The sequence below is a fragment of the Bactrocera latifrons genome, unplaced genomic scaffold (assembly GCF_001853355.1).
Source record: "Bactrocera latifrons isolate USDA-ARS-PBARC rearing strain unplaced genomic scaffold, ASM185335v1 scaffold_836, whole genome shotgun sequence".
In the NCBI taxonomy this organism is placed as follows: domain Eukaryota; kingdom Metazoa; phylum Arthropoda; class Insecta; order Diptera; family Tephritidae; genus Bactrocera; species Bactrocera latifrons.
Genome location: NW_017537530.1, coordinates 16,446 through 28,164, shown reverse-complemented (window position 1 = coordinate 28,164; position 11,719 = coordinate 16,446). Strand labels below are relative to the sequence as shown.

The 11,719-nt window shown below is 34.6% G+C and overlaps 1 protein-coding gene across 2 annotated transcripts; it reads left to right on the top strand.

Moving 5' to 3' along the window:
• Window positions 1-5,146: 5,146 nt before the first annotated feature.
• Window positions 5,147-11,271, top strand: LOC108977081 (histone-lysine N-methyltransferase SETD1). Of its 2 annotated transcripts, XM_018946590.1 has the most exons (6): window positions 5,147-5,673; window positions 5,732-5,981; window positions 6,044-8,468; window positions 8,601-9,876; window positions 9,939-10,563; window positions 10,616-11,271. In XM_018946590.1, the coding sequence occupies exons 1-6, from the start codon at window positions 5,396-5,398 to the stop codon at window positions 10,787-10,789; spliced, it is 5,028 nt and encodes a 1,675-aa protein (XP_018802135.1). In that variant the 5' UTR covers window positions 5,147-5,395; the 3' UTR covers window positions 10,790-11,271. The 2 variants fall into 2 exon arrangements, with proteins under 2 accessions (XP_018802135.1, XP_018802134.1); XM_018946589.1 differs by having other exon boundaries at window positions 6,044-9,876.
• The last annotated feature ends 448 nt before the right edge of the window (window positions 11,272-11,719 follow it).

Here is an 11,719-nt window from a genome sequence, read left to right as displayed (position 1 = left end):
TTTTTGAAGAAATTTACAATTATTTTATTGAAATAGAATGGTGGAACTATTCTTCCAAAGGCGTTATCTTTTACAAACATAGGTAAGTATAAGCCTATTACAACAAATATATAGCTTACGGTCTTAGTACATTTCACTTCCTTCTAAGTAWGTCTAAAAATCCATATATATATTATTTATGTCAAAATAAATTCGACAAAATTTCATTTAGGCTCAATTCCGATTTTTTTGGCGCCGGCATCTGAATGTACCGTTGGAAAGAAGAAATCCTCCTAATTAAATAGGTTATAGGTACCGCAAACTCTTAGTTTAGGAAAAATACAACTTCAAAGTTCAAAAATTCCCAAAATTCAAACATTTCAACAATCTATTTCACGAAATTTTGCACGCTTTATGCACATTTTTGACTTCAAATTTATTTAACTAAACTGTAAATATTTAAACAAATTCATAATTTACACTTTTTGCAGGTTTTATAAGTAAAAAATCTATTAAAAAAAAAATAATTTTTACACTCTTGAAAGCATTAATGCAGGATGGAATCCTATGTAGAATTTCACGCAAGTGAGAAAAGTTCCTAATTGCCATTCACTTGGGAGTGGTCAGAAACGATTATTTTACATATGGCTCAAGCAGCTCACGACTTCGAGTCCTAGACCAAGTATCTTCTGTGTAGCCAAAGAATATTCGTTGGAAGGATGGAAGGAAGCGCTGGGTTTGGAACCCGCCACGTAAAAAACACCACCAATGAATAGTACAAACCGCCTTGAATAAGAGTCTCCTTTTTATGACGACCACTAAGGATAACGATTTAAGGGCATGTACCTGAAATGTCCGGTCCCTTAATTGGGAAGGTGCCGCTGCGGTTCTGGTTGATATCCTCAATAGAAGGTAGACATCACCGCCGTCTACAAAATGCGATGGACGGAAGAAGGACTGAGGTGAAAACTCCTTGTGGCATTTACTATAGTGACTCGTTGTAGGAGAGAGACTCCGTCGCTGAGTATGGTAGGAATAGAAAGACGATGTGACCAAAGATGCTTTCTATGAGCATTTGGAGCGTACCTATGAGAGCTGGCGACTTTAACGTCAGGGTGGGCAAAGAACTTATTTTTGGCACAACAGTCGGTGCAGCCTCCACAAGGAAACATTCCTAAATGGATCGAAGCTCATCGACTCAGCCGAGGCCCGCAATATGTTTATCGTAGTGCGAGATTCCAGCATAGAAAAATTCGTCAAGTTACCTGGCGGTTTCTGGATCAAAAAGTCACCGACCAGATCGATCATGATGTCTTAGACGAAAGACATGTCTCCACTCTTTTAAACATGCACATGCTCCGAGGTGCTAATATCAACTCGGACGAATATCTTATTGCATCAGAGATACGCACGCGCCTCTGTGCTGAAAAAAACGTACGACAACAAACACAAGGAGGGTTTGACGTCGAGAAGCTGCAATCACACCAGACAACCGAAAGATTTTCTACTCGACTTGCAATCCCGTTCTATAGTAGCACTCGGCAACAACTCGGTATATAGGAATTGTAGGACGGCATTTCAAACTCCTTAGGAACAGCTGCAACCGAAACCATTGGCTTTCGGAAAATGCTGAACGATGAGGAGTGCCGTGTCGCAGTGGAGAGAAAACAAGTTGCGTTGCAATCGACCACAACACGTGCGGGATGGGATATTTATTTAGAGTCAAAAATGCAAGAGAGACGCATTTGAAGACAAAAAAGAGAGAGGCCGAAATCCACTAAAAGGGGGACCCCACAATTCGCGCCCAGTGGGATAATCTGTCTCTTATACACATCTAGATGTGTATAAGAGACAGTGCCCTGCCCAATCCACTAAAAGGGGGACCCCACAATTCGCGCCCAGTGGGATAATAGACCTGACAACAAGRAAACTTTGCGTTGTTTATTTTCTGCCCTCTAAAAATATTAAAATTTGTTTTTATAAGAATACTTGCGCATAATTTAATTAGCAATATAAAACAGCTTACCTCTCATGCGCAAACGCGCATTCAAATTTTATGGTGGCAGAAGGCAGACTTGTCCATTTAGCTTAGACAGCTGATTTTGAAATTTGTTTATTTATTAAAATAAAAAGCGAAATAAAAATGAATAAGAGAATAATTAATAGAAAGTTTTGTATTTTTCGGAAATCGAGACGAATTTAAAGAAAAAATACGTTTCTTATTATCTACGTTCATAGATAATAGAGCGAAATTAAAAGCAATTATTGATATTAATGCAATGGAAGTGTGCGAAAAGGTTAAGAACATCGGAAAAATGGATAACAAACTTTGCGTTGCTTATTTTCTGAAATCTAAAAATATTAAAATTGGTTTTTGTTAATAAACTTGCTCATAATTTAATTAGCAATATAAAACTACCTTTGATGCTGTAAACGCAACGGAGGCGGCAGACTTCATGCGACCTCTGACAAAATCCCCCATTTTTTAGCAGTGTTGCCTACTCAAATTTAGTAAATTCAGTTAAATGCACAAAATTCTTRTGCATTACAAATTCGCAGTAACATGGGTCAAATGCGCAAGTAAATGTTAATTAAGCGCGCTAATGCAAATTAGCGCTGTCGTCTGTCAGGGCTATAAGGTTCTATCGAACAAATCTTAGTAACAGAATTCAACAAGTCATATTTAACGATATATTATATGCGATTATTTTATGCTGACGATGTAAAACTTTTTAAATCATTCACCTCAAATAGTGAAAGATGTCAGTTGCAAACAGACTTAAATAACCTAGTTTCTTGGTGTGATASAAATGACTTGCCATTGAATCTTAAAAAATGTAAAACGATGTGCTTTTCACGTAGATCAGGGTCTACAGATCCACGATTACGTAATACAAAACTTTAGGTTGGAGCAAGTATGCAGTTTTGTTGACTTGGGAGTAACTATGGACCCCAAACTCAATTTTAATCTTCACAAATCTTCCATGGTTTTTAAAGCTAAAGGTGCTCTAAGTTTTGTTAAACGTTGGTCTAAAGAATTTAGAGATCCGCTTACAACGAAAATTCTTTTTACATCTTTGTGAGGCCTATATTAGAGTATGCCTCCGTGGTATGGAACCCTTGTTATCTAGTTCATTCTGAGAAAATAGAGTCCGTTCAAAAATAATTTTTACTTTTTGCCTTAAATCATTTGCATTGGGATTCCAATTTAAATCTTCCCCCTTACACTAACCGTTTAAAGCTTATAAATCTCCCGACTCTCGCTAGTCGTAGGGAAATGCTTCTTAAAATATTTCTTGTAAAACTCATCAATGGGTCAAATTTCGAGTTAAACGAACCATTCCACCGTATATTTCACGATTTCAATTCTCATTCCAGCACATTTGATCTAACAGATTCTCTCTTTACCATTAAAAAAAATATTTTATCTACTCTTAACAAGTAACATATAAAGATTATAAACTTTAATCTAATTCTTAATTTTGGCTGTTGAAATTTTTGTTTCTGTAGCTGAGCAGCTTAAGATCGCAACGCTTAAAACTCTCTTGCCTTTTATGACTCGGCTAATTCCGCTCGTTCGCGGATTGCGCCCCGCGCGTCGGTTGGGCGGGAGKAGGGTAATCGTTGGGTATTATTATTATTATTATTATATTGTATGAAAGATTAAAGCACACCGTCAACAAACTGATTAGACCTTATCAGTGTGGCTTTACACCTTAGAAAATAATTCGAGCTGCAGGACTTAATTGAGCCGATAAAATCTTCTAAAAGAGTGTACAGCTGCGACGATATTGACATCATTGGCTTCAACATCCGCACTGCTAGTTTTACTTTCTCCAGAATGGATAAGGAAGCAAAGCAAATGGGTCTGGCAGCGAACGCGGGCTCGACAGTCATAATTTCGAAGTCTTAGACAATTTCGCGTATCTTGGAACCAGCGTTAACAGAAACAAAACTGTCAGCCTCAAAATCCAATGCAGAATAACTCTTGCCAACAGATGCTGCTTTGACTGAGTAGGCAATTGAGATGTAAAGATCTTTCGCGACGAACAAAACCCAAACTCAATAAGTCACTCATTATTTCCGTTTTGCTATATGAGGACAATAACAACATATGATGAGTCGACGTTACGAATTTTGGAGAGAAAGGTTTTGCCAAAGATTTATGGTCCTTTGCCTTTTGGTCACGGCGAATATCACAATCGATGGAACGATGATCTGTATGAGATATAAATTTAAAAAAGAAAATAAGGCAGTGGGTTGGCTTATTATCATATGGCAACGCTCCGTTTTCTCATAATTGTTAGCACATAAACGATGTCTCCTACGAGTGTAAAAAAATTATTTTTCGATTATAGATTTCTTACTTATAAAACCTGCTAAAATTGAAAATTGTGAATTTGTTAAAACGTTTACAGTTTATTGAATTTGATGTGAAAAATGTTCTTAAAGTGTAATACAAGTAAGGAAATAGCTATAATATTGTTCGAATTTGGAAATTTTTGATATTTAAAGTCGAAACATTGAGAAATACCTTGTCTTATTAATACAACTGTTTGATTTTTCAATCGGGAATATCGCTCCTGAGTTGTTTTTTTCACGTTTTGAAATCCTTAAAATAAATAAAATTATTATATATGCAAAAATTTAATTGATTTGAAAAATTACTCAGAATAAAATCAAATGTACAAAGACCGTAAGTTACATGTTTATTGAAATAGATAAATACAATAAACAATAGATTACTAGTCCCTCCATTATGTTTTAATAAAACAATTTTAAATTTCTTTAATGTTTAAAATAACATAACAAACGACCGATTTTGTATCCATTCCCACGACAGTGGGGTCTACGTAACCGGAATGGACCCTAATTTCTATCCGGCCAAGAACTATCAACTCGGCAGAATTCTGATGCTGCAACAACAACCGATTTAGCCTTGTGAGGTTTGATTTCAGGCATGACAAATTTGAGACGAGTTTTGAGAATTTCTTCTTTGGAAGTCACCTCAGGAGAGGCAAAACCTCATAATAGAGAGGGTGGTGATTTTTATGAGGAGGTTAGAATAGAATTATTATAATTATTATTATTGTGAGTTTAGTGCAGTCAACTCTTTCTAATTTGTCATCGCGATTATCGATATTTTGTGCGAAGTGTCACCACAGTGTTTTGCTAAATTTGTAGAAAGTAATTCTCAAAAATTTTATTTGGCGGTCCGTGTACAGTTTTGATAATAATACGATTAAGATTGACATATTAGATTAAGAGCAAAACTTTTACTAGGCCCATTTTTACTCAGCTATCTGTACATTGTCACAGATGGGTAAATTGGATATATTGAATGGAATAGTATATTGCTGTATATAAAACTTGACAGTATCGTTCTTATAATCTGTAAAATTTATTGCATACTTAAATGGATGGTTTAACTCGGTTGTCGAGCAGTGCTCACAGTAATGGAAACAATCTAGAACAGAATAATACAGGTTGTAACATGCAGTTGCAGTCAAAAACTCTACGCAATTTTAAATTACTTTCGGACCCAGCATTAGTAAAAGGAGCAAGTAAGGTATATCGATATGATGGTATCACGCCGGAACAACCATATTCATCCATTGTACCCAGAGATCCTCGTAATCCCATTGTGCGTATCCGTGCGAAACCTGTGGATCCCTTGGTTCTTATATTACCACGGTAAATTCATCTCTATATTTGCTTGCGTACGCTACTTTTAATCATTTATATATCCCAGATTTAAAATAGATCAAAATTACGTTGGACAACCTCCGCCCATCGAAATAACTTTGACAAACTTAAATGACAACATAGATAACACATTTTTGTCTGGGATGCTAAGTAAATGTGGTTTATACGATGAACTAGTAATACATCACCATCCAGTAACTAATAAACACCTTGGTATAGCTCATATTGTTTTCGAAAGTACTAAGGCTGCTCGCTTATGTATTGAAAAATATAACCAAAAATCCGTGATGGGAAAAGTGAGAAAGTTGTGTATATTATTCAATTCATTTAAATAATTGCAATTTGTATCCTGTTTCAGGTTTTAAGTATTTTTCACGACCCATTTGGAAAAATTTGCCATGAAACTGTGGACCAACTAACGTCATGCAAACCAAAAAATAATTCCAATATGTACGCACCAATTAATTCGATTGCACATCATCCATGTAGTGCTCCACTTCAAAATAGTATACATGTTATTTCGGAATCACATCAGTATAAAACTCAGGATATTTATAATACAGCAGATTTACCAAATTATCAAAAGTTTCGTAATGAGCGTGAGTATTCCCAAAACTACCAACAAAAGTATCGGAGTCAAGATGAATTCCAAAGCCGAGAATCTAGGGATAAGGATCGTAGTAGGGAGAAATATTCGTATCAAACGACGTATGACCGTACGAAGAATCATTATAATAGATGTGAAAGTGATAGAGAACTTTCTAAGGAAAGGAACAGAGAGCATGGAAATCGTCGTGATCGTAACAGAGAAAGAGAATATCACAAAACACGAGATAGGGAACGGGATCGTGATAGGCGTCGAGACATTGATATAGAACGCGATTATCGTAAGAGAAATATGGATCGGTATGATATGGATAGAGAAAAAGACAAGAGTCGTAGCAGGCTTGCAACAACAGAAGAAAGAGATTATGATGGACAGAGCAACTGTAATGACAAATCGAAAAAACCTCAAATGGATATGTTTTATCATCTCGGATCTTCGTTTCCACATAACTCTGCACAAACACTAGGGCCTTCAATAAATACTTTGTTAGAACAAAATTACAGATATCCTACATATGGCGTTAATGCCGAATCATCTCAAAATCCATGGATTGGGCAGAGAACATGGACTGCTCCACAACCTCAATCACAGCCCAGGGTAGATATTCCACCGCCACCTCCCCCTGATAAAACACCAAACTGGGATGATCCCGAACCTCCGCCACCAGGGCAAAAAAGCACTCATACTATYGCAGAATCACAAATTGTTAAAAGATCAATTCTACCTGCAGAAACTAAGGAAAAGTCGATTTTTGTAGATAAATCTGATATTACAGATTTAGGAAAAGTCGATTTAGATACACGAATTGAAATGATGTTTAAAAGAAAATCATTTGGAAATGCTCCACCGTTTCTACAAATTGATAGTAGTGACTCGGAAGTTGAAAATGCTAAAGTCAAACAAAATAATGTAGAATTGTGTTCAGATTCAAATCTGAAAATAAAAGAAAAGAGTTTAGAGGTTAATAAACGATTTAATAAAGAGTCACAGATATATGAGCAACATGATGCGAGTGATATTTCTTCCAGTGATGACGAAATTCTTCTCAAAAAAGAATCATTGAGTCCTATTCAATCAAACAAAGAAGATGACAAACATAATCGCCAACCATTGTCAAATACATTGTATTATCACAAAAACGAAAAATATGTACAAGGGAGTAGTACATCGGACCTTACGACGAGTTTTACAGAATCCAACGAAAAGTGTAGTTTTGCATATCAAAATAATGAATATTTTAAACCAAATTTCGCATATTCTTTACAAATTCACGCAGATACATCAATATCTCGCCACTTTCCCAATCCTGCATATATGTACTCGTCATATATGCCTGGATTTAGTAGCATGCCTTATAGCTCATCTCATAATGATGATTTCGGACATTGCATTCACCAACTGAGTAATGACAATTGCAAAACATTTACTGGCTATGGATACAATCAAAATGATCCATTTAAGAAGCAAATAGATGCTGTAGTTGAAAGAGTAAGCATTGAATTGAAACAAATACTCAAACGTGACTTCAATAAAAAGATGATAGAAAATACTGCTTATAAGAATTTCGAAACATGGTGGGATGATCAACTGCAAAAAAGTCGTTATAAGGAGAGAACTTCTGTTATGAGTGACAAAATTTCACAGTTTTCTATTGCAACGGTCGTTAAAAAAATTGAAAAAGCTCCAGACATAAATCAGTTAATTAATAGTCAGTGTGATATGTCTGATTTGAATTCGTTTACAAGCCTCGGACTTCGTGCGTCGATACCAAAATTACCTTCATTCCGTCGGATCCGCAAAGAATCACTTCCAGAGACTAAGGACTATGAAAAGCATTTAAGTGATCAAGATGAAATGGTTCATGGTTCGGATTCAGAAAAGGAAGATGTCAATGCAGTTGGTAATAACGTTCGTAACARAACTAATAAAGTGGTGGCGTGCTCTGAACTTTTACCAAAATCAAAACGAAAGGCCAGCTCATCTAGTTTTTCGTCATCGGAATTGGAAGACAGTAGTGATGAGGGACATACAAGTGAAGATAGTGTATTGTCTGAAGAAGAATTCAGTTCATGCTCAGAAAATAATTATAATCCTGAGAATGGGAAATGTGATATAAACATAAGGCAACAAATGTCAGATTTGATTTCTGACTTTAATAAGGAAAATAACAAAAAGAGTAAGTCTGTACATTCAAAAAATTTCATATATTCAGATAGCGATGATGAGCATGAAATAAAAAAAGATATATCTAAAGAGCATGTGAAATCACCTAAAAGGCAAATAAATTTTTCTATTACTTCTGATTTAGAAGACATTAGTAAGGATAGCACAATTACAATTACCGAAGATGGTGAGGAAAATGTTAATAAATATTCAAGTGATAATTTAAATTCGGCAAATGAAAACGGAGGCACTACCGGTACTGTTTACAATGTCGAAACTGGGAATGACATTGAAAAAGAAGCAAAGAATATATCGAATTTTGAATATGACCGAATTTATAGTGACTCCGAGGAAGAGCGAGAATATCAAGAACGACGTCGGCGAAACACAGAGTATATGGCTCAAATAGAACGCGAGTTCCTCGAGGAACAAGCACTAAAGTTGCACGAAACTCGTGACAAAAGTCATAGAAGCGTAAAAGATGTAAGCAATAAACCTCACATCGTAAACGATATCTCCGAATTACTCATTCAAACAGAAATAGCAACTGAAAGTTTACGAAGTCCTTTGAAAATAGACGAAGCAAATAAAAAGAGAGACAAAAATACATTTAAAAGGGATAAAATTGCACCAGTACCTCCTTCAAAACCGAAAAATGGTGTAAAATGTAAAAAGAAACAGGAAATTAAGAAAAAAAATCAAACTTTTGCACCACCTTTACCTACTCGAAACAATGATATAAGTCTTTTCGAAATTGGTGAAGAAAATAAAAACTCAAATGAGTTAAATAACCAACAACCTGGTACTGTTGAGATTCAAAAACTTCTATCAGCAGAAGTATATAAAGAATTTAGTGATGATGTGAAATTGTCACCTTCGTCTGATGGTGGTTCAAGTCAAGCAAGTCAGGCTAGTCAGGTTGCTTTGGAGCATTGCTATTCTTTGCCACCCCAAGCCGATACTTCAACAACCTGCAAGCAAAAGAAGAAAAATACATATTTTAAAAGAGAAAATGATAACGACAAACAATTAAACTTAGAACATGACCATGGTGCTTATGCTAATGTTAATACATTTGGGAACAACTGCGAAGTTATTATTTCTGAAGAGCAAATAGTTCAGCGTCAAAATTCTAAACCTGGGCCTGGTCGTCCAAGAAAAGATTCTACCAAAATTCGAAGAAAAAATTGCATAATACCAAATTCTTACGACCTTGCTGTGGAAAAAAAGGCCATGTCCAGAGATATTCTTTTGCAAAATTTATCTCGATCAAAATTCATTCCTTCAGAATTGTTTAAAGCCCGTGATGCAACTGACGAGTTGATGGTGCTATATGAATTTCTTACAAAAGGAATTGACTTTGAAGATATAGAATATATCCGAAAAAGTTATGAAATTCATTTACAAGAAGATACATATGGGTAATTAACGGGCATTGATAATTTAATATAAACCTAAAAATTATATTATTTACTTTTTTTAGTTTCTGGTTAAATAATACTCATTGGGTTGAACATTGTATAACAGACCGTTCCTTCGTACCACCTCCACAAAAGAAACGCAAAAGAGAAGATGAACTTAAACGACATAAAACTGGTTGTGCTCGTACTGAAGGTTATTACAAATTAGATGTTAGAGAGAAGGCTAAGCATAAATATCATCATGCTAAATCTAATGTAGAAAATGCTTTAAGCATAGATCGCAGTGATGATCAATTACAACAATCGCATAATAAGTTGATTTCAAAAATGCAAGGAATTTCACGTGAAGCGCGGTCAAATCAAAGGCGTTTACTTACTGCGTTTGGTTCAATTGGAGAATCTGAATTATTAAAGTTTAATCAATTGAAATTTAGGAAAAAACAACTAAAGTTTGCCAAATCAGCTATACATGATTGGGGTCTTTTTGCAATGGAACCAATTGCGGCTGATGAAATGGTTATAGAATATGTTGGGCAAATGATACGTCCAATTGTTGCAGATTTGAGAGAATCTAAATATGAAGCAATAGGCATCGGCAGCTCATATTTGTTTAGGATTGATATGGAAACAATTATTGATGCCACGAAATGCGGTAATTTAGCTCGCTTTATCAACCACAGTTGCAACGTAAGTATAATCATAAAATTTATATATTTTCAAGTAAATATTTTTTTTATAGCCCAACTGCTACGCAAAGGTCATTACGATAGAATCTGAAAAGAAAATTGTGATTTATTCCAAACAACCAATTGGAATAAACGAAGAAATAACTTATGATTATAAATTTCCTTTAGAAGACGAAAAAATTCCTTGTTTATGCGGAGCGCAAGGGTGCAGAGGGACTCTCAATTAATTATTATTTTAGTTCTAAAGATTACCTCATTAAGTATCGATACATTTATGTAAGTTTAAATTTGTGTAATATTGTTTAGTGATAAAGCACTACATAAATATACTTATTTTTAGTATCTGTTTATTGAATTTACTGTTATTTACAGTAACTTCTTTGTTAAATATCTAGTTCCTTAAAGGTGTATAAAAACCTTTTATTGAAATCCTGTCAACTAAGTAATAGAAATTAAATTAAATTATATATATATATACCTGTATACATATATATATATATGTTATGTGAAAAATAATAAGCAGTTGCCCGCAGGTATGAATGAAGTTAATGTACGTACATCCAGAAAAAGGGGGAATCAACGGCAATTAACTAATTAAATTAATTGAGAACAAATTAAAATTAAGTTTTTTTCAGTTCTACCCATATTTTGCAGTCTTGTATTTTATTTGCATTGTTTGCAAATTTGAATTTCTACGTGAAAAAATTACATTTTGTGGTTTACTATAAAAAATACAATATTAAATAAAGAAGGAACTAGTTTTTATTTAAATGTGATAATATTAATTTCTAAATAGTTTAATATATTGTTGAAAATCTATGATTATTTAAAACTGGTCGACACCACTTGGGCATAGAATGAAATAGRTTTTGGCAGACGGAAAATGGAATTGCATTCCATGAAGTTTGCATAAGTTGCCAAAGCTCTTCATTATTACTTGGACACTTTCCTCTTCTGGATTTTGGGGTACTTTTATTGTGGCACCTCCGAAGACAGCACATAATTCCGTTATTTTTCAATTAAAAAAAAAATTTTAATATAGCTGAAAGTATACCTTATTACGTCCAAAGAAGTTCGAAACATCCAATCGAGTACTTTCTTTTAAAATATTCACGAAAATCGTATAATTTTTCATGCCTTACACTGGTATAGCTTCT